At 36.5% G+C, this 27562-nt stretch overlaps 1 protein-coding gene across 1 annotated transcript; it reads left to right on the top strand.

Moving 5' to 3' along the window:
• The first annotated feature begins 549 nt into the window (after positions 1 to 549).
• tmem100a (transmembrane protein 100a) lies at positions 550 to 15466 on the top strand. Its single transcript, XM_056452852.1, has 2 exons — positions 550 to 659; positions 12300 to 15466. Exon 2 carries the CDS (start codon positions 12360 to 12362, stop codon positions 12807 to 12809), a length of 450 nt encoding a protein of 149 aa, XP_056308827.1. The 5' UTR covers positions 550 to 659; positions 12300 to 12359; the 3' UTR covers positions 12810 to 15466.
• Positions 15467 to 27562: the final 12096 nt, after the last annotated feature.

Below are 27562 nucleotides of genomic sequence, written 5' to 3'. Positions count from 1 at the left end.
AGATTCAAAAACAAGACTAACGTCCTATGCTACTGAGGGAGAGATGGTCACCAATGGGCGGGGCTTTCCCCCTCTTATGACACATACAAAGGGAGAATATCAATCAAAATGTTTCTGCAAACATACAATTAATAAATGTTTATCATTAGAAGCTGGTTATTTTCACACACTGCTGCCACACAACTGTGTTTAAAACCGCTTATAAAAGTGATTTCTTAATAATAGGTGCCCTTTAACATCTGCTGCGTAAAAACGTGCTGGATGATTTGGCGGTTCATTCCACTGTGGCGACCCCGGATTAATAAAGCCGAAAAGAAAATGAATGAATGAGGTGCCCTTTGAACTTTGCTTATTAAATTGAATATTATTTTTCCGAATGGTTTATAAAATCTACAAGCGATGTCTCAGTAAAACCCTTATAGGTGCATACTTGAACACCTTTATTTTGAGACTGAAGATATGGTTCAGATCTGCTCCTCCCCCTGTGCTGAGACTGGAGTTCATATGGAGGAGGAGAAACCGAGAGGCACTTCTGCTGAATGAGTCTCTCTCACACACTCACACACACAGTCAGTCAGTCAGAAGAGAAGAGTCTATGTGGAGTAAAGCAGCACTTCAGCCGCTTCAGTTTGCCGGACAGGATGGAAAACACGTGTGAGGTGAACGACTCGACCTGCTCTCACATTACACACACACACACACATATGCATGCATGCAGCAAACTAACTGTGCATCTTTATTTCACACACACACTTTATCATTTAAATGGGCAACAGTAAAATATTGATTTATATTGATGTCACATGTGACGGTAGTTAATCTATTAGTCATGCATGTCTTTTCTGATATATACAAGCAAAATCTACTGAAGTTTTGGTCAGGTTCTGAAAAAACTCAGCAATTTTTTATGTAAATGTAGTAATAATAAAGTAATAAAGTAAATGTAGTAAATAAATAAAGTAAATGTAGTAAATAAATAAAGTAAATGTAGTAAATACATAAAGTAAATGTACTAATAGTAATGGAACAAAGTAAATGTAGTAAATAAATAAAGTAAATGTAGTAAATACATAAAGTAAATGTACTAATAGTAATGGAACAAAGTAAATGTAGTAAATAAATAAAGTAAATGTAGTAAATACACAAAGTAAATGTACTAATAGTAATGGAACAAAGTAAATGTAGTAAATAAATAAAGTAAATGTAGTAAATACATAAAGTAAATGTACTAATAGTAATGGAACAAAGTAAATGTAGTAAATAAATAAAGTAAATGTAGTAAATACATAAAGTAAATGTAGTAGATACATAAAGTAAATGTACTAATAGTAATGTAACAAAGTAAATGTAGTAATAATAATGTAAAAGTAAATGTAGTAAATACATAAAGTAAATGTACTAATAATAATGTAATAAAGTAAATGTAGTAAATAAATAAAGTAAAAGTAGTAAATACATAAAGTAAATGTACTAATCGTAATGGAACAAAGTAAATGTAGTAAATAAATAAAGTAAAAGTAGTAAATACATAAAGTAAATGTACTAATCGTAATGGAACAAAGTAAATGTAGTAATAATAATGTCATAAAGTAAATGTAGTAAATAAATAAAGTAAATGTAGTAATAATAATGTCATAAAGTAAATGTAGTAAATAAATAAAGTAAAAGTAGTAAATACATAAAGTAAATGTAGTAATAATAATGTAATAAAGTAAATGTAGTAATAATAATGTCATAAAGTAAATGTAGTAAATAAATAAAGTAAATGTAGTAATAATAATGTCATAAAGTAAATGTAGTAAATAAATAAAGTAAATGTAGTAATAATAATGTAATAAAGTAAATGTAGTAAATACATGAAGTAAATGTACTAATAATAATGTAAAAGTAAATGTAGTAAATACATAAAGTAAATGTACTAATAGTAATGTAATAAAGTAAATGTAGTAATAATAATGTAATAAAGTAAATTAATGTAATAAAGTAAATGTAGTAAATAAAGTAAATGTAGTAATAATAATGTAATAAAGTAAATGCAGTAATAATAATGTCATAAAGTAAATGTAGTAAATACATAAAGTAAATGTAGTAATAATAATGTAATAAAGTAAATTAATGTAACAAAGTAAATGTAGAAAATAAATAAAGTAAATGAACTAATAATAATATAATAACAATGTATTCTGAGTGATCAGTACAAATATGAAGACGCTGTACTGTTGGTTGTAATTAGTTAAATTTAATTAACCATTACAACTACCCGTAGAGCATTTGCTAATATGTTTAGATTAAATATTTGTTAATATATTGTTCATATATACATAATATTTATACACAGAGTGTGCAAATATTATGAAAATACAAACCTTTATTTCTGAATGCGATTATTCGCAATTAAACATTTGACAGCACTATATATATATACACACTGTAAAACCCAATAAATTAGGGTAACTCAAACCATTTGAGAAAAAAACAATTGCAACAAACCATTTATGTTCAAAAACTGATCCTAATGAGTACTGTGAACTTAATTCATTTGAGTAAACGAAGCAATTTGAGCACAGTAAAACCCGATAAATGAAGAGAACTCAAACTAACTGAGTACTGTAAAACCCAATAAGTTCAGACAACTCAAACTGTTTGAGGAAGCCGATTGCTGCAAACCATTTGAGTAAAAAAAATCTGAGTACTGTGAACTTAATCAATTTAAATTGAAGTAATGAAGTATTTAATTAACTCATTGCCTTCAACACTGAGTACATTTTGAGCTAACTACACTCATTTTATTTGATAAAGTTGACTGTTGGGTTTTACAGTTCAGACTTCAACTGTATGTATGTATGTATGTATATATATATATATATATATATATATATATATATATATATATATATATATATATATATATATATATATATATATATATATATATACATACATACATACATACATACATGCATACATACAGTTGAAGTTAGAATTATTAGCCCCCTTGTATATTTTTTTCTGTTTAACGGAGAGAAGATTTATTCAACACATTTCTAATCATAATAGTTTTAATAACTCATTTCTAATAACTGATTTATTTTATCTTTGCCATGATGACAGTAAATAATATTTGACTAGATATTTTTCAAGACACTTCTATACAGCTTAAAGTGACATTTAAAGGCTTAACTAGGTCAATTAGGTTAACTAGGCATGATAGGGTAATTAGGCAAGTTTTTGCATAACGATGGTTTGTTCTGTAGATGAAAAAAAAACAATATATGAAAAAGTATATATAGCTTAAAGGGGCTAGTCCCATTATAGTTTATATAATTAACAGCATTTCACATATATAATGAACAGCATTTCAAACATTGCATTTACATTTAATTAGAAAATTTACATTTAATTAGAATTTAAATTTAGTTTGGTGTGTGTATGTGTGTGAGAAACATTCTGTTTACTTTAGCAAAGATCAATGTATACCGTAACAAGTGTACTGTACAAAACTGTTGATAGTACATTTCATTCCATGAAGTCAATAGATTTGGGCATTTTAATTCACTCCTGCAGTAATGTAAATGTAAAGCAATACAAATACTGAACATAATCAGTGCATAAAGATTATACTGACCATAAAGAAGAGTTCAGATGCAAAAACCTCTAAGTGCCATCTGAAAATTTCCTCTAAAATGTGTTTTTCTCAGCCTCCTGTTTATGCTCAGTTATATAACTTTAAATGCAATGAAAACAACCTATTCTTTGCACTACAATTACTGAAACTACACACAACAGCCTGAGAAAAATGCTAAGTTTTTATGAAAATTTCAAATTAGACACTCTTCATAATTTGCCTATAAGACTTCAAACACAGTGTACTTTTATGAAAACTAGTTACAAACAAGTTATCAGCTTTAAATGATTTTAAAATGACTCTTAAAATAATTGTATAATGAAAGTAATGCTTTTTCAGGGTACATCCAGGAATCATGGAGTTAAATTCAATACCAATTAAGACCTATTTAAGACTCTTTCAATACATTTTAAGCCCTCATCATCAGTTTCAATAACATTGGTGACATTTTAATTCACAGTATATTTACTAAGTACTGATTGTATTTTTACCTGACTAGCCATCTGAAAGGTTCATAAGAAAAAGTAATACAAGGTAAAAAACTAACAAAATAGTAGACTCTTATTTAAAAACAACTAAATATTCATCTATAATGATAGTTTTGCACCGATCCTGTGCACCAATTCCATATGTTAGGATTTGTAATAGTAGAAACCAGAAGAAAAAAAAGACTAGATTTTTGATCTTAAATATCACAGGCCGAACAATCTGGAGTGATTTTAAAATTAGAGGCAACGATTGCACTTTCACCTGTGCTGGCAGTTTAAAACAGATTAGATAATTAAAAAATCTGATGTACAAATCTTTTTTTTTCTAAAAATTTTGGGTGGAGGTGACTCAATATATTGCACAATTTATTCTCATTCCAATTCCTTTATGTCCTGGATTAAGTATATTGAATTTGTATGAAGACAGTTGTGTTTTGTCTGTTAAAGAAAGAAAATGGGTTGACTTATGTTTAATACAAGCAAGGCGTTGTATTGCTTTATGTTGGAAAAATGTTAATCGCCCCTCCATTGGACTTTGGTTGAGAAACCTTATAACATGCTTGGATCTTGAAAAGCTCACATATATAATAAGGAAAAAATCCTCTGAATTTTGTGATATCTGGGAGGTGTTTTTGGACTTAGTAAAAAAAAAAAAGAGATATCGAAGAAGCTTTGGAAGTCTGAAGTTGTGGAATGTGAATTGGTGCTTGATTAGAATTCTTTTTTTTTTTTTTTTTTTATTTATTTATTTTATTTTTTTTATTTATTTAATATTTTTTAAATTAATTTATTTTAATATCACTTTTATTAAATTTTTTTCTAAATAAGGATTATTATAAAATTTTTATTTATTTTTTGTTTCCTAAGCCTGCCTGTAAGTTTTGAGTATTGGGGTTTGAAATATTGTAAAATCTTGAAAAAAACTTAAAATTTAGGAGAATCCCGCGAGAAACAGGTGGGTTGACAGGTATGCAAGCGTGCAAGAGCAAAAATGCGAGGCACAGCAGGCGGTTAAAATGCGAGGCACGCAAGTCGCGGCCGTTAAAAATGCCTATTCACTCTAATCCTGCAGGGGGCGCTTAACAGAACAGCAGGAATAACAGCGTTTCTTGGTTCCTGCAGTGAACAAAACAGTGCAGCATCAAATCTAGCAAGATTCTATGGATTTCCTAGAGGCGGATCACACGAATGTGCTTTTTGCGTTGAGAACTGCCTTTTTTTAATGATTAATTAACGGCCGGGAGTGTTTTGCACACTGCTTAGTTGCTTCTGTTTCATTCTCCAATCAAATTAAAGCAGACGCGGGGTTTCCATTGAGCTGACAGCAGTGTTCGTGTTGTCAAGATAAACTTGTGTTGTATATTTTAAAATGATATTAATATCAACAGCAACACTTGTGCACAATACGCAACTGATTCAGTGGTTGCCTAGCAACATAAAAAGTGCACCACACTTCTTTTTTTTTTGTCAATAAAAAAGGCAAAGAGCTGCGCCTCGCATTTTTGGAATGTAAAAGCGCGTTCGGTATGATCGGCCCCTTAAACTACACAGCATGGCATTACTCGCAGATTATTCATTCATTCATTTTCCTTCGGCTTATAATGGGTCTGAATAGGTGTTCATTCCTCTATTAGGGGTTATAACACAGCGGAATGAACCGCCTATTCACAGATTAAATTCAGGCAATTTTAGCATACAAACATACATTATATAATCAAAATTAATACACATTTTAATACCTTGTAAAAGAGCATTTTATAAAATACTATAAATTGATTCATTGACTTTTACTACTGTTTAAGACCTCACAGACACCCTGCTCTTTAGGTATATACAGTTGAAGTCAAAATTATTCAACCTCCTGTGAATTTCTTTATCAAATATTTCCTAAATGATGTTTAACAATTTTTTCACAGTATTTTTTTTCTTCTGGAGAAAGTCTGATTTGTTTTATTTCGGCTAGAATGAAAGCAGTTTTTATTTTTTAAACCATTTTAAGGTCAATATTATTAGCCCCCTTAAGCTATATTGGTTTTTCAATAGTCTACAGAACAAACCATCACTAAACAATAACTTGCCTAATTACCCTAACCTGCCTAGTTAACCTAATTAACCTAGTTAAGCCTTTAAATGTCACTTTAAGCTGTATAGAAGTGTCTTGAAAAATATCTAGTCAAATATTATTTACTGTCATCATGACGAAGATAAAATAAATCAGTTATTAGAAATGAGTTATTAAGTTTAATTTCCTCAAATGGGGAATTAGATAGCTTTCAGAAAATCTCAGATATGTATGGTCTGGACAAATGTGATTTCTTTAGGTTCCTGCAAACAAGGAATGGTTGGATATGATATCTAATGTTCAAAATATGGAGAGGATGACTTTTTCTTTAAAACTACAAATGGACAAATACCTACAATATTGGGAGAAATGGATTGTACTTATGCCTTTACACAGTGTAATCTGATTTCTATATGTATTTGTTAATGTGACCTGTAAGGAAATATGCGACCAGTCAACTGTTCATTTAAGTTCCGGTGTTTTATTGTACTACTTATTTTATTTATTATTATTATTATTATTATTTATTTATATATATTTTAAATCTGTTATATGTATCTTTTTCCCTTGTTTTTTCTTTAAAAAAAGAGAAATAAAAATAAAGTATATATAAAAAAAAAAAAAAAGAAATGAGTTATTAAAACTATTATGTTTAGAAATGTGTTGAAAAAAATCTCTCTGTTGAACAAAAATTGGGGAAAAAATATACAAGGGGGCTAATAATTTAGACTTCATCTGTGCATATATATGTGTGTGAAAAAAAACATTGGCACATTTCTGACCAGTGCACTCAGTGTGGAATAAAATCTAAAGTGCAACACCATCGTTCATTTTCTAGCGGTAAAAAACCATCTAAACTCTTTATGGGGGCAGAATGTAATGCGTAACGCTCGGAGAGAAGTGTCACGGGGCGTTTGCCAGTTCTGCTGACCCTCTTAAGAAAGAGCCCCTTGAGAAATGGCTGATAATTTATACGCCGCTCGTGTTTCATGGGCCGGTCTGTAATGTCATATGCTGAGCTCTCCAGGGAATGTGGCAGCTCTGTCTGCGTCATTGGTCTGCGGTCAGCGAGTGGATCTGAGGGGCTCTTCCCATTTCACAACCAAAACAACACTGAAGTCCTCGTGTTTACCGCTCACATCATCGTTACTCTCGCTCAAAACGTTTGTTTAGATCGCTATATTATTAAACTGCAGTATGTCACTGGTTCTGCATCCCATAAATAAACAAAGACCCTAGCGACCAGCCTAGCAACACATATAAATCACTCAAAACATCGTAGAGACGAACTGAAATACAACAGCAATCAGGGGACGCTATAAAAGACATGTGCTGGAGCATGAACATGCAGAACATGCAAGGCATGGCTTAGCAACTCCATAGCAACAACACAGAGTGTCGAAGCAACTAGAAGGCATTTTGATCATACATTTTCATTCAAGTTATTTTATTTTGTTGAGGTTTTTACATTTTTAACAATAAAATTTCCAGTGAAACTAAGAGAAGACTTTCTCCAGAAGAAAAATACCATTGGAAATATTATAAAACGTTTCATTATTCAGTTAAACAACACTTGGGGAAATCTACACTGAAAAAATGTAAACAAACAAAAGATTTTAAACAAACAAATTAAATTTAACAATGTTCAACTTAATTTTTTTTGCTTAAATTCAGCCTAAATAAATTGTTTACAACCACTTAACATAAAAAAATTTAGTAAATCCAAGGAATCATCTTTGAATCATTTTGTAACTTTGAATAAGTCTGTAAATGATCACTGTTATTTGTAATGTTTGTACTCGTGTCATTGGCTTTGCAAAACAAATTCGAGTACTGTCATTTATTCTTGTTTATATGCTTAACATACATCAGGGTTCTTACACCTTTTCCAACTTCAAATTCAAGCACTTTTCAAGCACTTTCAAGGTACATTTTTGTTTTTTCAGCCCCTAACAACAACAACAATAAATTACATTTATATTTGCTGTTTGTACTTCTTCACATTTAAATCCATTGTGCTATTTTAAAAAACACAATATGACATTTTAACTTAAATTGTTGATCACTTTGAAGCATAGATTTATTGAAATAGTTCACCCAAAAACGTTAAAAAAAAAGTTCAGTAATTGGATGAAGTTGTCACGGTCGGATGAGGGGAAAAAGGGGCGAGGACCCAAGTGCAGGGTAAAGTAATATTTATTATAATAATACAAAAATAAAAAGGCAAAAACAGCAAAACAAACTACCCCGAGGGGGAAAACATGAATAATAAGGCAAAAACAAACTTGACTGGGTTGGCTGGACAAGGTAGGGCTGGACACAACAGGACAGGGAAATATCGACGACGAACTGAAACAGGACAGCACACATGAGGAGAATATAAGCAGGAGTAATTAATACACAAACAGATGAACATAATTAACTAATAATGGGTTAACAAGGAGGGTAGGACTAGACCAGTGTTTCCCAACCCTGTTCCCGGAGGCACACCAACAGTACATATTTTGGATGTCTCCCTTTTCTGACCCATTAACTTCAGGTGTTGGAGTCTCTTCTGATGTTATGATAAGCTGATTCAGGTGTGTTTGATTAGGGAGAGGTTAAAAATGTGTACTGTTGGTGTGCCTTCTGGAACAGGGTTGGGAAACACTGGACTAGACAATAGACGGGAGAGCACCTGACACAAAGAGACAACACAAGCCAGGTGCTCACATAAAACAAGACTAGAACACGCAGCCAATGAGACAAGACAAACACAACACTGAAGCACACACAACAAAAGCACGCGACCACAATGTAAACACAGAGCCACGTGCTTTGACAACAGACGCAAGACACGAGCACACGATAAGTGAACCCCTTACCGCGCGCTCACATAAATGCAACGCGCATGTTTCATCTCAGCGCCAAAACCGAAACCAACTAGACGGAGACGCTGAGAATGAAACAGCGCGATGCTGACGAAACACCACAAACACGAGTACAAGAGCGGACCGCGCGCACACTTGACGACGCGCACCCAGACAATGACAAAACAAGTGCTCGACTCAAGAAAACTCGAGCCGAGCGCTAACAGGACAGGACAAGACAGAGCTAGTGTCCGGACTCTGCCACAAAACAAGAATTAACAAGACCAGAGTGGCAGAACCCTGACAGAAGTATCTTTTTAACTTTGGTCTCTTTCTACCTAAAGTTGATTTCTCAATAAATGAGCTTACGGTCAGATTGTGTTTGGGTGTAGTACCAAACTTCCATGTCTACCGCTATTCAAAAGTCATGTACCAAATACAATCCTTATGAGTCAGAGAATAATCCTGCTGCAAATGAATGAACTATCTCAACTGTTTTGAAAATCCGTCGACAAATATGGAAACCACAGTTTGAAAGCTTTCATCAATATTACTTTAATTATTGTCAATATTACTTTAGGTTAGGACTAAGGTACTGTTTTAACTGTATGGTAAATGTCCCACCTGTCAAATGGTTTTCGCTATGTGCAAAATGCATTTTAAGCTAAAAGGAAAACTACTCTGTAAGATAATGAGTTATTATGAAAGCAATGCAATTTCAAATTCAAGCAGGTTCAAGCACTTTGTCCAAAATCCAAGCACTTTTCTAACCTTGAAAACACTATATTAAAAATCAAGCATTTTCCAGGATTTCCAGCACCCGTACGAGGTATATATCACAAGAGTAGCAGTGCGATATGGCTGAATATCAACACTGGTGGGAGGCGTACATTGGCTAGAGGCAACAAGCCGAGTGCCTTAAGCAGGTCGCACACCAGAAGCGGCGCTCGGTGATGCACAGCGTCGCGCCACGCAGCGCCATGCATTTTAGAATTCTAAACATAGATTTCTATCAGGGCACACACATCGGCGCTGCAAGTCGGCACAGGACACTGTTCATATTTCTGCCGCGCCACAGAGCGCCATCTGAATAGTTTCATTTTAAATAGCATGCGAATGTGCAAGTCTGGTGTGCGATACTTAAACTGTCATGTGCGTGCCGTGTTGCGGTGCTGAGTGCGCATCCCGGTGTGTGACAGCCTTTAGTGTCCCACCAGTGCCAATATACATCCATATCTCACTGCTACGAGTGTGATACTGCATTTATACAACAGTTCGATGGCATCAATGTGTATATGTATATATATACATATATATATATATATATATATATATATATATATATATATATATATAAAAGAATAATCAAACAAGGAGATTTTGTATGAGGAACTACTTTCTTCCGCCATTCCTTCACATCTGCAGCTGACGTCAGAACAGAAGAAACCGTTGCTACTACACAAGCGTCACTTTAGAGCTAGTGTTTGAATGATTCTCTGGCGTAATGTCTGAAGTGATGACAAAACTGGTAATTTTGCTCACATTTTAAGATTATAACACTAGTTGATTACTGTGGTATAAATACAGCACTAAAACTTACAAAAGAGAGAGATCGACTTGATCAGCCGTAGTTTGAGTTTTTCTCCCCTTAGGACTTATTATGCGGTCTTTGTCGCCATCTTGTGGCGCATCTATCTTTGCTCTGCTCAGTATGACAGGCAGATGGCCGTCGGCACGCAGAATCTCCGAAATTATAAATATTTAAAATAGGCACTAACCTTATAAATAAACTGCATAGTTGCAATCTAAACAACTACATCAGGGCTATTCAATTGGAGGCCTGTGAGCCGAACTTGGCCCCCGAGGCAATTTGTTCTGGTCCTCCAAATAGTGTGATCAAGACAAGAAAAATAAATTTAGTTCAGTGGTAAAATGGCAGCTATAGTTATGAAGTGGCGTGCGTCTGTTCAATACAGCACGAGCTGCAGTTGAAGGTTGCGCGGAGCTGAAGTCACCTGACATTAAGCGAGTGAGTGGCATGAGCAGCTGAAAACATTTGGATACTTAAGCTTAAAGGCTTCTCAGCGCAGCGTTTCTGTTGCACGAAACGAAACTGCTGTCACCTGTGCGCTAGTTTGAAGTTCCGAGCTTATACACCAAGGCTAATACACAAGCACAATGGATTAACTATAACAGTTGGTCATTCATATATCGCGTCTTTTCCGCGCGATATTTCCATTGTATGAATATATGCCAATATACTCATGTGTCATGTGATTGGTTGTTTGCTGCACTGATATGTCTTGTGATTGGCTGTTTGCTGCACTCGTGTTGTGTTGTGTCGTGTGATTGGTTATTTGCTATACTTATGTATCATGTGATTGGTTGTTTACTGCACTTATGTGTCCTGTGATTGGCTGATCACCACACTCATGAGCCATGTGATTTGCTGCTCTCATGTGTCATGTGATTGGCTGATCGCTACACTCATATGTCTTGTGATTGGTTGTTTACTTCACTTATGTGTCATGTGATTGGCTGATCACCACACTCATGTGTCATGTGATTGGCTGATTGCTGCTCTCATGTATCATGTGATTGGCTGATCGCTACACTCATATGTCATGTGATTGGCTGTTGACTGCGATTATATGTCTTGTGATTGGCTGATTGCTATACTAATGTGTCTTGTGATTGGCTGATCGCTACACTCATGTGTCTTGTGATTGGTTGATTGTTACACTCATGTGTCTTGTGATTGGCTTATTGCTACACTCATACGTCTTGTGATTGGCTGATTGCTATACTAATGTGTCTTGTGATTGGCTGATTGCTATACTCATGTGTCTTGTGATTGGCTGATTGCTATACTCATGTGTCTTGTGATTGGCTGATTGCTATACTAATGTGTCTTGTGATTGGCTGATTGCTACACTCATGTGTCTTGTGATTGGCTGATTGCTACACTCATGTGTCTTGTGATTGGCTGATTGCTACACTCATGTGTCTTGTGATTGGCTGATTGCTATACTCATGTGTCCTGTGATTGGCTGATTGCTACACTCATGCGTCTTGTGATTGGCTGACTGCTATACTCATGTGTCTTGTGATTGGCTGATTGCTACACTCATGTGTCATGTGATTGGTTGTTTACTGCAATCATGTGTCCTGTGATTGGCTGATTGCTATACTCATGTATCTTGTGATTGGCTGATCACTACACTTGTGTGTCTTGTGGTTGGCTGATTGCTGATTACTTACAATGTTTCCTGCAGGTGTGGCAGAGGTGAGAAAACAAGAAGGGCTCACATTAGAGACGGCTCCGACTGCGGCTGATGCCTCGAAACACTCTGCCCCTTGACCCTGCGATGCCCGCCGAGCTCTTGAAAGACACCATGACCATCCCTGGAGCTCCCGAGCGAATCCTGGCCGAGAAAACCAACAACAATGAGCCTCAAGCCCAAGCCCCGGCCGTCATCATTCCTCTGGTCAACGAGGTGCAGCTAACGGCGGCCACCGGCGGTGCGGAGCTGTCCTGCTACCGCTGCACCGTCCCATTTGGTGTGGTGGTCCTGATCGCCGGCATTGTTGTGACTGTGGTCGCGTACACCTTTAATTCACACGGATCCACCATATCGTACTTCGGACTGGTGCTGCTGTCGGCTGGGCTGGTTCTGCTGGCGTTGAGTGCAGTTTGCTGGAAGGTGCGGATGGAGAGAAAGAAAGAGAGGAGAAGAGAGAGTCAGACTGCACTGATGGCCCACCAGAGGAGCATCTTTGCTTGATTCTGCACCAACATGAACTCTAAAAACCTTACAATGAATAAGGGATTACATTTGAGACAGTGTCCAGATTTTGTTTTGCAACTGGTCAGACAAAGCAAGCGCCTTCAGAGAAACCCGAATGACGGTTTTTGACCAATTGGCGTTTGGAGCTGATAATGGAGACGGGCTTGCAGCTGCATGAGTCCAGATGTGGAGAACAGCTGCACTGCAACAAAAAAAATGAGGGGTTTTGTCTCTAGTATTTCTGTTCTGTTTTTCATTACAAACATCTAAAGATTCTTAAGTTTGAGTACATTTATTTGGGAAATACACATTTAAGAGATTAAAGGCATGGTTTCGCACAAAACACTGAAAATTCTACCATAATTTGGAATTTGGGTTTGTTTTTTCTTTTGTTGAACACAAAAGAGGATATTCTGAATCAAGCTGTGATTGAATAAACCATTGACTTCCATTGTATTGGTTTGTCTTACTATGTAAGTCAATGTTACTGGTTTCCAGCTTTCTTAAGATGATCCTCATTTGGCTCATGAAGAACACCTTGAGGGGAATTAATTATTGTTTTTTTATTTTGGAGTGAACTATCTCTGCAGGCACAGGGCATCAACATGACGTCATATTGACGTCGTACTCCAATGTACCCCAATGTCATGGGGACGTTAAATTTTGTTTGGAAATAAAAATCGGGTATAAGTCAGAACCCAACGTCTGGCCAACATCAATGTCCAACGTTCAACCTAAAATCAACCCAATTTCAATGTCTACTCATGTTACACCTTGACGTTGTGTGGACGTTACCACTATGATGTATCACATGTTGGATTTTGGTCAATTTCCAACGTCCAACCTAAAATTAACCAAATATCAACATCTACTCATGTTACACCTTGACGTTGTGTAGACGTTACCACTATGATGTATCAGATGTTGGATTTTGGTCAATTTCCAACATCCAACCTAAAATCAACCAAATATTAACATCTACTCATGTTACACCTTGACGTTGTGTAGATGTTACCACTATGATCTATCAAATGTTGGATTTTGGTCACTTTCAACGTCCAACCTAAAATCAACCAAATATCAACGTCTACTCATGTTACACTTTGACGTTGTGTGGACGTTACCACTATGATCTATCAGACGTTGGATTTTGGTCAATTTCCAACACAATGTAAAATAAACCTTATATCAACGTAATTTGATGTTGTTATTGGATGTCAACAATAATGTTGTCTTGGCTAGACATTGAATTTTGGTCACCAGACATCACAACCTAAATTTAGTCTAATATTAATGTCTTATGATGTTGTGTGCCTGCTGGGATCCCTTTTAAGCTATATTTTGTAACAAATATGTACACTCTCAAAAATAAAGGTGCACAAGCTGTCACTGGTGTGGTACCTTTTCAAAAGGTACACATTTGTACTTGAAGGGTCCATATTGGTACCTCAAAAGTATATATTAGTACCTACAAATTAAGTGGAACACTTTTGTACTTTTTAGGCACTAATATATACCCTGGAGGTATTAATATGAACCTTTTAGGTACAAATTAGTATCTTTTAAAAAAGGTACCACCCCAGTGACAGATCACGTACCTTTATTTCTGAGAGTGTAGTATGCAGTCAAGTCAGACAAGAAAAATATCTAGTAATGAGGTCAGAAAATAATCTAGAAATTATTTAAAATAGCATGTGGTTGTATTAAACACAAGAAAGAAATACATTTATAAAACAAATGAGTATTTCTTAAAGAAAATCAATGCAGTCCGAAAATTTTTGATTTTAAAATATAAATATGGGTCAATAGAGTAAGAAAAATATCTAATGATCATGCATAAACAAACACAAACACAACAAAATCATCTGTCAATGGTGCTAGAACAAAATATAAAGATATGTTTAATATTTATGATTTAAAATAATGAGTTGATTTTAATTAGTTTAGTTTAATTAGTTTAAAATTTGTTGATTTCAAATAAATATGGATTAAATATTAAGGAAATTTATGCTTAAAGACAATGGGCTCTATTTTAGCGCAAAGTCTAAAGCACATGGAGCAAAAGCATTAAAGGTGTTTCCAAATCCACTTACGCTATTTTAAGGATGAAAAAATAGGCTCTGGGTCCTGACGCATGGTCTAACAGGGTTGTGCTTATTCTCCTAATGAGTTATTGGTGTGTTTTGAGCATAACGTGCATTAAACCAGAGTGTCATCTGCCATTCCCTTTAAGAGTCAGTTGCGTTGCGTCATGGCGCATTTGCTACATGGCAGATTTTATAAGCAGAAAAATTTAACATTCCACTAGCGAGAAAACAGTTAAACAAAGCATCTGCAGCGTGAGGATAAAGAACAAACCTCCATTTAGCCTCTTTACTTTTACTCTTTACTTTACTCCTTTACTTTCGTGGAGTAAGGAAATACTCTATTGAAGACATCTATTGTCCTACATAACTAATTTCATATTTCGTTTGTTAAGCACAAAGACTGTTTCAAATCTATTTCTAAATTCAATTCTAATTTCCAGCAAATGAATAAATGAACAATAATAACGAAGTTTGGTTAAAAAATATATCCAAACACACATCCTATTCTTATACCCCATATGGTGATGCAGATGACAGGTGGTCAAATCTAAGCTTGTTTTCATTAAAACAAATTCAAATATGCATATAATAAATAATACTGCTAATAATAATAACATTATACAACTGCAAATTGTCATGAAAAAAGCCCCCGAGGTAATGAAGACATGGAGGCAGTGGTTTTTATATCTATGTAGTAAATAGCAATTTTTGTAACATTTTAATCCTTTAATTTTTTCATAAAGATATTTGTGTATTGCTGAACATTCTGCGTGTATTAAGCAAGGCCCTGCATAGGTGCATAACTAATGGGGTGCGTTTCCGTAACTTGCGGCAGAACTATTACAGTATGATGCACCATTTGGGAAAAGAACTATGTAGTGACGAGTGTTTTCCAAAACCCGTAGTTTCTCTGTCGCAGATCCATTGTTTGAACCACGTTAGTTATAGCGTAAAACGCCCATAATGATGCTCTAAATGGGGCAGTGGAACTACTTCTTTAGAGAAAAACACCCTAATTTCTTGGTGCAAATTATATTGTTTTACACAAACACGCATTTAAAATAAAATCCAATATTAGTTTTGGTAAAAAAAAACATGCACTCGCTTTCCATATTAAGTGAAATATATGTAAATGGCACATATAGGGCCTGTGTTTCCTTTACAAATATTATTGAGAACATATATGAGAATACATATTCTATTCTAAAACATAAAATCACTAAAAAAAGATAACACGTATTTTAATATCATATATAAATCATATAAATAAATAAATAAGGAGGCTATTTACTAAGAAATGAAATTTAATATTTATTATTTATTAGAAAATGAAAAAAATTCTACTTTAATAATAATATTAATGATGATGATGATTATTATAATTAAAGTAGGATATTGTTTATTTAAAATTTTTTTTTTTTTGAAAAGTCTACTTTTACAATTTGACACATGCCAACCACTGCAGAAATATTCTAACCAGCAGGCCCATGTCATATACAGTACAGATACTTAATAAATGACCCACTATAAACTAAAAGCATTGACATATGCTGTGTTTTTGTTTTCACAAGCTTTGGAGACGTAACATAAATTCCGAGTTTAAATAATAGGTCACTTATAGCTTTCGTCATGAGCCACGGCTGTGTTCAAAACGACCTAAATGTTCAAAGTGCACTACAAAGGCAACGCAATAGTAAACATGAAGATCGCTAAAACTGAACTGTACAAATACTTTGAAAGCAAATTCCACCTAAGAGTGATGGCTTTAATATTTTTTTTCAAATAACTCCAAGTTTAAATGTTAGAATGTTCTAAATAAATAGGGCATAGGGGGGATAACTGGGAATAGAACACAGCCAGGAAATGCAGAGGTGTAGTTGCAAGCATACAAGTTTGTGACGCATTTTGCGAATGTTCGATGGAACGATGGATTTGGGAAACGCCAAATCAACAAACTGAAATGACGGAACTTGCAACCTTAGTTGGCTAACGATGGTTTTCAGAAACGCATCCCTGCACTGGACAATAGACCAGCTTTTAGATGGTGAATGGTGCAGTCTATTTTAGTTCCTCAAAATAGCAACGCGCCAACAATGCGCCTTAACACACCTCCTTTTTAGACCAGCACACCCATGAGTCCACAAAGTGGCGCAAATAGATTTGCTAATAAAACAATCTGATACAAAATGTGAAAATTAGGGTTGCGCTGGTCTGAAAATAGCAACAAATCGTGCCATACACGTCTTGCGCCTTATCACGCCGGGTGTATGATAGGGCTCTAAATCTGTCAAATAGCCTTTGTTTTCCTTTTGAATGGTTTTATTTTAGTTTACTTTCTGACCTCACTATCAGACCTTTTTACCCTTTAAGTATTTTTGAGTCCCATGTAAATGTATCTGGATTTAAGCATTTTTAGACATTTGACCTAGAAAACAAGTCCCAGCTACTAAGAAAGAAAATGTGTTTTTCTGCAGTTTTGGACAATCCTGATGGACTCGCAGCGCTCGTCAACCTTTGAAGTATTTTATGAGCTCTTGCTTTACTCTCTTTCCCTTTGTTTTCTTCTCCGTCTCATTTGCCTGTCAGGCAGGATCATTGGGTTATCTGGGACAGTAGCCAAGCCCAACGCATCGAAATTAAGACCAGTAACCACTGTGCAAACCCAGAAACGGGAAGTGCCGTATTAATCCACGGCTGCTTCCTGTCCGGTTGGGATTAATGGAAATACAGGCTTTGAGACATAAAGGAAAAGGGAGGAAAAGGAGGAAATGAAGAACAATGATTTCTTCTTCACCGAGTGTGTCTTTTCTGACACCCAGACGCTTCATATATGTCTCTTTTGTGGACGTACGGTACACATTTCACTTGTATTATGATATATAAACAACAATGGGCTGGAAAACCAGACGCTCTTATTAATATTATTATCTTTTATTGAATTTATTTTACATTTTTGACTATGAGGACACGCGCTCTTACTCGAGTGGGGATTTATGACTTCATGTGGAATAACTTAAAGAGACTGCTAAACATTTTAAATGGCAGGAATATGTGATTTTGTGTATTTGAGCACTTTTAATCATTGTAACGAATTGCAAACCATGAAATATTGATTTCAGGTCATTATTTTCTGTCTTAATTCAGTTTCAGATTATTTTATGATTGTAATCGTCATGTGATTTCTTCAATTATGTCTGTGGAAATGTTATGTAAGCTGTTGACGGATTTATTTTTAATAAACACTTGCGAAAGAAAGTGTTACCTTTATTGTATCCAACACAGGCTCATTCTGAAAACGTAGTCCTATATACATTTCTGGAGATCGCGAGTTATGTAGCCAGAGGCACGTATGGCTGCATTTCGTCGATAAAATGAAGGCTACAGGACAGTAAGACGCAGTTCCTTTTCTCGCTAGCAACTGACTGCTTACACTTTGTGGGGACGCCTTTCCCACTGTAACCAGTTTGTCCAGTGGCTCACTGTGTATGTCGGCGGACAGCAATCAGTGCTTTTGAAAACACCATTGGTTGGGTTTAGGGAAAGGGGTGGATGGGTCAATTGGTGGTTTTGAAAACACTATTGGTTGGGTTTAGGGAAAGGGGTGGATGGGTCAATTGGTGGTTTTGAAAACACCATTGGTTTGGTTTAGGGAAAGGGGTGGGTGGGTCAATTGATAGTTTTGAAAACACTGTCGACTGGGAAGGGGGTGGGTGGGTCAATTGGTGTTTTTTTTAATTGTAGGTTGGGTTTTGGGAAGTGGGTGTGTCAGTTGATCACTCAGTCAGTTAGTCAGTCAGTCAGTCAACATCGGCCTCTGGTGGACTTACATGAAAACAGCAGCTCCAAATGGCACTTGTGAGAGAAATTTGAGATCTCAAAAAGTGTAAACAGCAGCCTTTGGTGGATTTGCGAAAACAAAAACTGCAAATAAACATAGCTCCTGGGGCGTATTTGGCGCTCTCCAGAAATGTAAATAGCGGTATGTTTTCAGAATGAGCCTGGGCTGATTGTATCACATGAAAGGATTGCGAAAATCATCAGAATAATATGTATTTATTAGAATAATAATTGTCTGAAGTTTCAGCTCAAAACATTTCACAGATCATTTTTTATGTTTATCATGCTGCAAATGCAATGCCAAATATTGTGTGCATCTTTAAATTCAAATGAGCTGCTGCTCTCCGCCCCCTTTCCAGAAGAGGGCGGAGCCTTTACAGCTTGCGCTTCCATTACTCAGTCAAAAAAATACATGTGTTTTAAAGTCTTGGTCAGTTAAAAACTCATGATGTGCTGATTTCTGAGAGCTCGGAGATGAAGTACACACAAACATGTGTATTACAGTTCTCTTTCACATCAGCTGTCAAATACAGAAATTGTCTGTGAATGTAAAGAGCTAGGAAAAAATAATGTGTTTCAGTTTATTAGATCTGTGAAACTCCTAACTAGGGATGCACCACATTTTTTTCGGCCATCTTAAATTATCGGCCAAAAATGGCTTTTTGATTTTTACCCGCAAGAGAAAAATGGACGAAAATATTAGAGATAAAAAAGTGTACAATAAAATAAGGTCCAAAAAAAGTGTGTAAAAAAAGTACAAAACACATCATGGCATGTCATGGCAACACGGTAAATGGTAAATTATGCATCTGGACTCGTTCAACGTCAATAAAGTTATGTTATTGGCTTTTTTCAATCTGTCATACAGAATTACTGTATATTATTTAATAAAGCAATAAATAATTATTACAAAGCATTTTTAGTTTTGGTTTTCGGCCAAGTACATCCCGAATTTTCAGTGTCAGCCCAGAATTAAAATTTTCGTGCGTCTCTACTACTAAGACAACTCAGCTAAACTCTGCCCACTTGATCTTAAATGATTTGAAGGACACCTAATTTGCCCCTTTTTACAAGATGTAAATTATCAATTTATTAGTTTGTCTCAGGCATCCCCATGAATGTGTCTGAACTTTCAGCTTAAAACCTTTTACAGATACTTTTTTATGTTTATCATGTTGTGAATGCAATGCCAAATATTGTGTGCATCTTTAAATTCAAATGAGCTGCTGCTCTCCACCCCCTTTCCAGAAGAGGGCGGAGCCTTTACAGCATGCACTTCCATTACTCAGTTAAAAACAAACAAAACAACTGAAAACTTATTAAGGCATTCCATTTTGTACGTCATTAAACTTGTGATTTGGTACTACTCCACCATTTAATGAATAAGAAAGAGCGTGTGTGGAGATGTTGACGCGGTAAAGAATAGCAACAACAACAACAACAGAGGAAACATGGAAGCGGGAAATGGTCAGTCGCCACAATTTGCTCCCAACAGACCTGAGATCTCTCTTGTACCCACAAATTCCTCTGAATGGTGGAGGACATCATATATAAACCATTGGCGCAAGCTGCGATGATGGCCCTTTCCCTCCTAATCCACCTCAGAATCATTTTGAAGTTGGGTGAACTTCGCATTATTTGCAGAGCTAAAAGCAGGACGATTTCTTCCACCGTGGCTAGTGTGGTGCAGATTCTAAACCTGCTTTTACGTATGTGCGACGTCGTCAATTGTATAGCAACTGCAAACACATGAATCAGATATGGGTCACAATTAAAAGAACATGTAAACAGACAACAAATCGGAATTGGGCATCAAGACCTGACAGTGTAAACAGGGCCTATAATCCCCTTTTCATTTTCTTTAATGTGTTCAAAATAATGAACACATTCTCTCATTGACTGCGAGATTCATCGTGACTAATTTTAATTCAGCTATTTATTTTTTAAAAGCTCATTAATAAACTAAAAAAGCAGCACACATTACATTTTCAAAAAAGTAACTCAAATGCTATTACTTATTTTTTAAATGTAATGAGGGACTGGGCGTCACGGTGGCGCAGTGGGTAGCACGATCGCCTCACAGCAAGAAGGTCGTTGGTTTAAGCCTCGGCTGGGTCAGTTGGCATTTCTGTTTGGTGTTTGCATGTTCTCCCCGTGTTCGCGTGGGTTTCCTCCGGGAGCTCCGGTTTCCCCCACAAGTCCAAAGACATGTGCTATAGCTAAATTGTAAGTAAGTAGGCTAAATTGTCCATAGTGTATGTGTGTGAATGAGAGTGTGTGGATGTTTTCCAGTCATGGGTTGCAGCTGGAAGGGCATCCGCTGCGTAAAACATATAATGGATAAGTTGGCAGTTCATTCCGCTGTGGCAACCCCAGTTTATTAAATGTACTAAGCTGAAAAGAAAATGAATGAATAAATAATATGTGACTTTACTCGTTACTTAGAAAAAGTAACATTAACTCGCGTCACTTGTAATGCGTTATCCACAACACTGCTTGTAAATGATGCCTCTGGACTCATTTAATGTCAATAATATTTGGTCATGTTATTGTCTTTTTTTGTAAGACTTTTAAAACGTTAATAACTTTTGTAAAGAATGAAATAATCATTAGAAAGCATTTTAGTTTCGGTTTTCATCCAAGTACACCCAGAATTTTAATTTCGGTGCATCTCTACCACTAACATAACTCTCTCAAGCTCCACCCACTTGATCCTAAATTAATTAAAGGGGATCTATTATCCCCCTTTTTACAAGTCTATGTCGTCTCTAGAGTGTGTATGAGAAGTCGCAGCTCAAAATACCCCACAAATGTTTTATAACTCCTGCTAAACTGACCCTTCGATCCAAATGTGCCATTTTGGTGACTGTTGCTTTAAATGCAAATGAGATTGTGCTCTTTTCAAAAGAGGGCGGAGCTAAAAATGCTGTGTGTCAGCATAGTAGCATATTCAAAAACAAGACTAACGTCCAGTGCTAATGAGGGAGAGAGAGAACGTCACTAATGGGCGGGGCTTTCCCTCTCTGATGACACGTACAAAGGAAGAATGTCAATCAAAGTCTTTCTCCAGACTGTTTTATCAAGTGTGATTATAAAACATGCAATTAATAAATGTTTATCATTAGATGCTGGTTATATTCACACACTGCTGCCACACAACTGTGTTTAAACGCCGTACAAAAGTGATTTTTGCATAATAGGTCCCCTTTAAATTCAGGTGCTTGTTTCTAAAAGTAAACTTAGGACTACAATAGAGAGTTTCAATGAGATCAAAAGCAATGCTTGCTAATACAGAACATACATTTGTCATGATCAAACTGCAATGTTACACACTAAAGGAAGCTTAAAGGCATTGTATCTCTTTAATAGATTGATATTATTCTAGAACTGTCCACTTAAAAGTCGAATTACAATACAAACTGTTCTGATTAAAACTCTGCCTGAATGAGCTGCATCTGAGTCACGGGCGTCTGCAGCTGGTTTAAAGAGAGGACTGGCTTTGATTATTCCTGCAGTCCCTCGTGCTGTTTGTTTGAAGTCTCATTTAAAGTGCACTGTGGGTTGGGTCGATAGACGCCAGCTGAACATAAAGAGCTTTCTCGTGTGAGATTCTGCGATTAAAACTTTCAATGATGAATGGAAGGAAACGTTTCTCTTTCGTTCTTTTACAATGCATTCTGTAGCACTCCACGTCTGCATTGTGTGGCATGTGAATGCACGTCAACTTCACTGCTCTCGTGTTGGACACGACTCGTTTTAAAATGACTACCAATTGAGCTGTTTAAATAGCGCTGCACTATTGATCTTTTGTGCAAAATCAAAAAAAGTGTGGGTACATATTTAATTTTTTTTTGTCAATCATTTAGTAAAATAGCAGCAAAATAAAATGAACAGCAAAGCAAAAACCTTAACAACTGCCTCAAACACCCTAGCAACCACACAGCAATAATTGTATAATCACTAAAAGAAACTTAAACGGATCGGACAAAAACACCCTTAACACCCAGCCACTGCACAGCAACATTATTATAACATTATTATATAGCCTTGGAGTAACCATTGATGACCTACTAAACTTCTCTGACCACATTTCTAGAACTGCTCGATCTTGCAGATTCGCACTCTATAACATCAGAAAAGTCCGACCCTTCCTATCTGAACATGCAGCTCAACTCATTGTTCAAGCTCTTGTTCTCTCCAAACTGGATTATTGCAACTCTCTACTAGCCAGGCTACCAGCTAACTCTATCAAACCTCTTCAGCTGCTTCAGAACGCAGCAGCACGAGTGGTCTTTGATGAACCCAAAAGAGCACATGTCACTCCGCTACTCACCCGTTTGCACTGGCTGCCAGTTGCTGCTCGCATCAAATTCAAAGCTCTGATGTTTGCTTATAAAGCGACCTCTGGCTTTGCTCCTTCTTATCTGCTCTCACTTCTGAAGATGTATGTGCCCTCCAGAAACTTGCGTTCTGTGAATGAACGTCGCCTCGTGGTTCCATCCCTAAGAGGGAAGAAATCACTTTCCCGAACTCTCACATTCAATCGGCCCAGTTGGTGGAATGAACTCCCTAACTACATCAGAACAGCAGAGTCACTTGCTGTCTTCAAGAAACGACTAAAAACGCAACTGTTTAGTCTCCACTTTCCTTCCTAATCTGTAACTCTCTGGCTATACCACTAACAGTACTCTCTCTCTCTCAAAAAAAAAAACATTACTAATGCTTTGCTTCTTAGACTTTACACACCTGAAACTTGTCTATAGCACTTGTTCACTGCTGCTCTTATGGTTGTGTAAATTGCTTCCTTGTCCTCATTTGTAAGTCGCTTTGGATAAAAGCGTCTGCTAAATGACTAAATGTAAATGTAGATAATTCTTCCATATCTCACCTTAGCAACTATCTAGAACAGGGGTGTCCAAACTCGGTCCTGCAAAGTTTAGTTCCAACCCCAATCAGACACACCAGGGCTAGCTCATCAAGCTCTTAAGGCTCGTTTCCACTGACTGCTACAGTACAGGTCGGTACAGGTCAACTTCATCAGGCTTGCATTTCCACTGATAAAAGGGTACCAATGGTGCTCTTTTGGTGGGCGTGGTGTATGACAGAAAGTTTCAGTCGACGTCATTTTCGCTCGAGAAAATGTCACAGTAAAGCTGTACAGGTCGTTCACATATCATATAAGAAGCATTTCTCACAAAACAGATGCTTCATACACATAAATACTTGTGTAGAAATGTTTATTACTGACTTTTCTATGAACATAATTTGATTATAACTGCAGATCAATGACAGTGAGATATAGCTTACTGTAATGTCCGCAATTATATAAAATAAATATATAAATGCAATATATATGAACACAGACCCTTACAGTCTCCGATATGTTACCAATTACAGAAAAACTACACACAGCATACATTTAGGTCCAATCCCAATTCTATCCCTTAGCCCTTCCCCTTATCCCTACCCCTCGTTTTGCGCGTGCCTGTGAAAGGCTAGTGGTGTCCCAATTCTCTTTAGCTTGAAGGCGTAGGGCTTAGGGCAAGGGGTATACACCATTTCAAATGAAGATTTTTTAGGACCACACTCGAAACCAAGGGGTCAGAAAAATTTTCCAGCATAAACCCGGAAATAACCCGGAAATAAGAAGATCCACAAATTAGTATTTTTTGTCATTATTACGAATTTTTACAACAAACAAACACATTTTTAATATATATATTAATAACCGCGTGCGTGTTTTACCATCATGCCAGCACACACACATATTATGGACATCTCGACATGCGAAAGTGTTCCTCTATATGTTTTCATCGAAGTTGTTTACAATACTGATCCATCCACAGAGTTTGTAATGTCGTCAAATGTGTAATTATTTAGCTGCGTTTAGTGCTTCTGCATTTGGATGTCTCTGGGATAAGCTGCATGAATGCTAAAGCTTTAAATAAAAGTGAAACCATCAAGCCGGATCCCTATTACGTTTACAAATACAAGCGCAGCCATTTTGAGCTCATTTCTGGTTAATGGTGTCAGAATTTACCGGTATTTTGGAATGGATGTGTGAATAGTCTTTTCCGGAAAAATTCTGTAACATCCTTGCCTGTGTGAACAGCGCTTTTTAGAATTTACCAGTAAAGTCGATACAGTAATTTTCCAGATATTTACCGGTATCACTGTGTGAAAGGGGCTGGTAACACCCTAGCAACCATGTAGTAAGTATCTAACAACTTAGAACCAGACGGTAATACCCTAGCAACCATGTAGTAACTATCTAACAACTTAGAACCACACCGTAACACCCTAGCAACCATGTAGTAACTATCTAACAACTTAGAACCACACAGTAACACTCTAGCAATCATGTAGGAACTATCTAACAACTTAGAACCACACAATAACACCCTAGCAACTATGTAGCAACTATCTAACAACTTAGAACCACACATTAACACCCTAGCAACCATGTAGCAACTATCTAACAACTTAGAACCACACGGTAACACCCTAGCAACCATGTAGCAACTTTCTAACAACTTAGAACCACACAGTAACACCCTAGCAACCATGTAGTAACTATCTAACAACTTAGAACCACACAGTAACACCCTAGCAACAATGTATCAACTATTTAACAACTTAGAAACACACAGTAACACCCTAGCAACCATGTAGTAACTATCTAACAACTTAGAACCACACAGTAACACCTTAGCAACTACATAGCAATGTTTTAGCAACTCAGAACAACATAGTGACACTCTAGCAACCACATACAACATATTTATTAAAGGGCACCTATGGTGAAAATTATACTTTTCAAGCTGTTTGGACAGACACGTGTGTATGTATAGTGTATAGACTGTCATATTGGGGTAATAAAAACACACCCAGTCCTTTTTTCTCAATTTAACTACATAAAAACGGTGGATCAATTGGAACGGTTTTTAGATTGACCGCAACTTGACGTAGGAGTGCGGTCCCCCCGTCCACCAATATTGATTGACAGGCGCGCATCACCATATTCTCAGGTGGTTTCACGTCCGATATTTTCAGCGTGTCAGTCAAAGCAATGTCACCAAAGGAACACCTTTGCTCTTTTTTTGGATGTAAGGCTCATTGGGCTTAACACAAGAGCCTTCATTGTCTTCCTGCGAATGAGCAACAGAGATTTTACATTTAGCGCTGAACACGCCGTGAATGCAACGTATCGAGATTCGGGCCGATAAAAACAGCTGATCCACCGAGTCTTTCAGCACTCTCTCCGAAAACACTCGACTGATCTCGGCTGGCGGATCAACATTCACCACATGATCGCTAAACTGGCATGCTCAGAAGAACCATAATATTATTAGTAAGTCTTAAAATAAGGGGTAAAATAGGTGCCCTTTAACATGACTGCACAGTAACTGCATAGCAGCACTTTATCCACCTGGATCACACCTTGGCTACTATCTAAAACACCCTAGCAACCACAAAGTAATGTTAGAACCACATAGTAAGACCATAGCAACCACATTCAACATATTAGTAACATGACTCCACAATAACTGCCTATCAACACTTCATTCATATGGATGAAGTATCTTCAACACCATAGCAACCATATAGCAACACTCTAACAACTTAGAACCACATAGTAACAACACGTTAGTAACATGACTACACAGTAACTGCATAGCAACGCTTCATCCTCCCATATCCTACCTTGGCAACTATCTAGAACACCCTAGCAACCACATAGCAACTCTCTAACAAATTAGAACCACACAGTAATACCTTAGCAACCACATAGCAATGTTGTAACAACTCAGAGTCACAAAGTAACACCCTAGCAACCACACACAACATATTGGTAACATGGCTGCACAGTAACTGCCTATCAACACTTCAACTATCTAGAACACCCTAGCAACCACATAGCAATGTTAGAACCACATAGTAAAACCATAGCAACCATATTCAACATATTAGTAACACGACTGCACAATAACTGCCTATCAACACTTCATCCATATGGATCACACATTGTCAACTATCTTCAACACCATAGCAACTACATAGCAACACTCTAACAACTAAGAACCACATAGTAACACTAGCAACCACATACAACATATTCGTAACATGACCGCACAGTAACTGCATAGCAACACTTCATCCACCTTGATCACACTTTGGCAATTATCTAGAACACCCTAGCAACCACATAGCAATGTTAGAACCACAAAGGAACACCATAGTAATCACATACAACACGTTAGTAACATGACTACACAGTAACTGCATAGCAGCGCTTCATCCTCCCATATCCTACCTTGGCAACTGTCTAGAACACCCTAGCAACCACATAGGAATGTTAGAACCACAAAGGAACACCATAGCAACCACATACAACACGTTAGTAACATGACTACACAGTAACTGCATAGCAGCGCTTCATCCTCCCATATCCTATCTTGGCAACTATCTAGAACACCCTAGCAACCACATAGCAATATTAGAACCACAAAGGAACACCATAGTAATCACATACAACACGTTAGTAACATGACTACACAGTAACTGCATAGCAACACTTCATCCTCCCACACCCTACCTTGGCAACTATCTAGAACACCCTAGCAACCACATAGCAATGATAGAACCACAAAGGTACACCATAGTAACCACATACAACACGTTAGTAACATGACTACACAGTAACTGCATAGCAGCGCTTCATCCTCCCATATCCTACCTTGGCAACTATCTAGAACACCCTAGCAACCACATAGCAATGTTAGAACCACAAAGGAACACCATAGTAACCACATACAACATGTTAGT

The sequence above is a fragment of the Danio aesculapii genome, chromosome 3 (genome assembly GCF_903798145.1).
Source record: "Danio aesculapii chromosome 3, fDanAes4.1, whole genome shotgun sequence".
In the NCBI taxonomy this organism is placed as follows: domain Eukaryota; kingdom Metazoa; phylum Chordata; class Actinopteri; order Cypriniformes; family Danionidae; genus Danio; species Danio aesculapii.
Note: the sequence above shows the minus strand (reverse complement) of the source record. Positions and strands in the feature narration are given on the sequence as shown.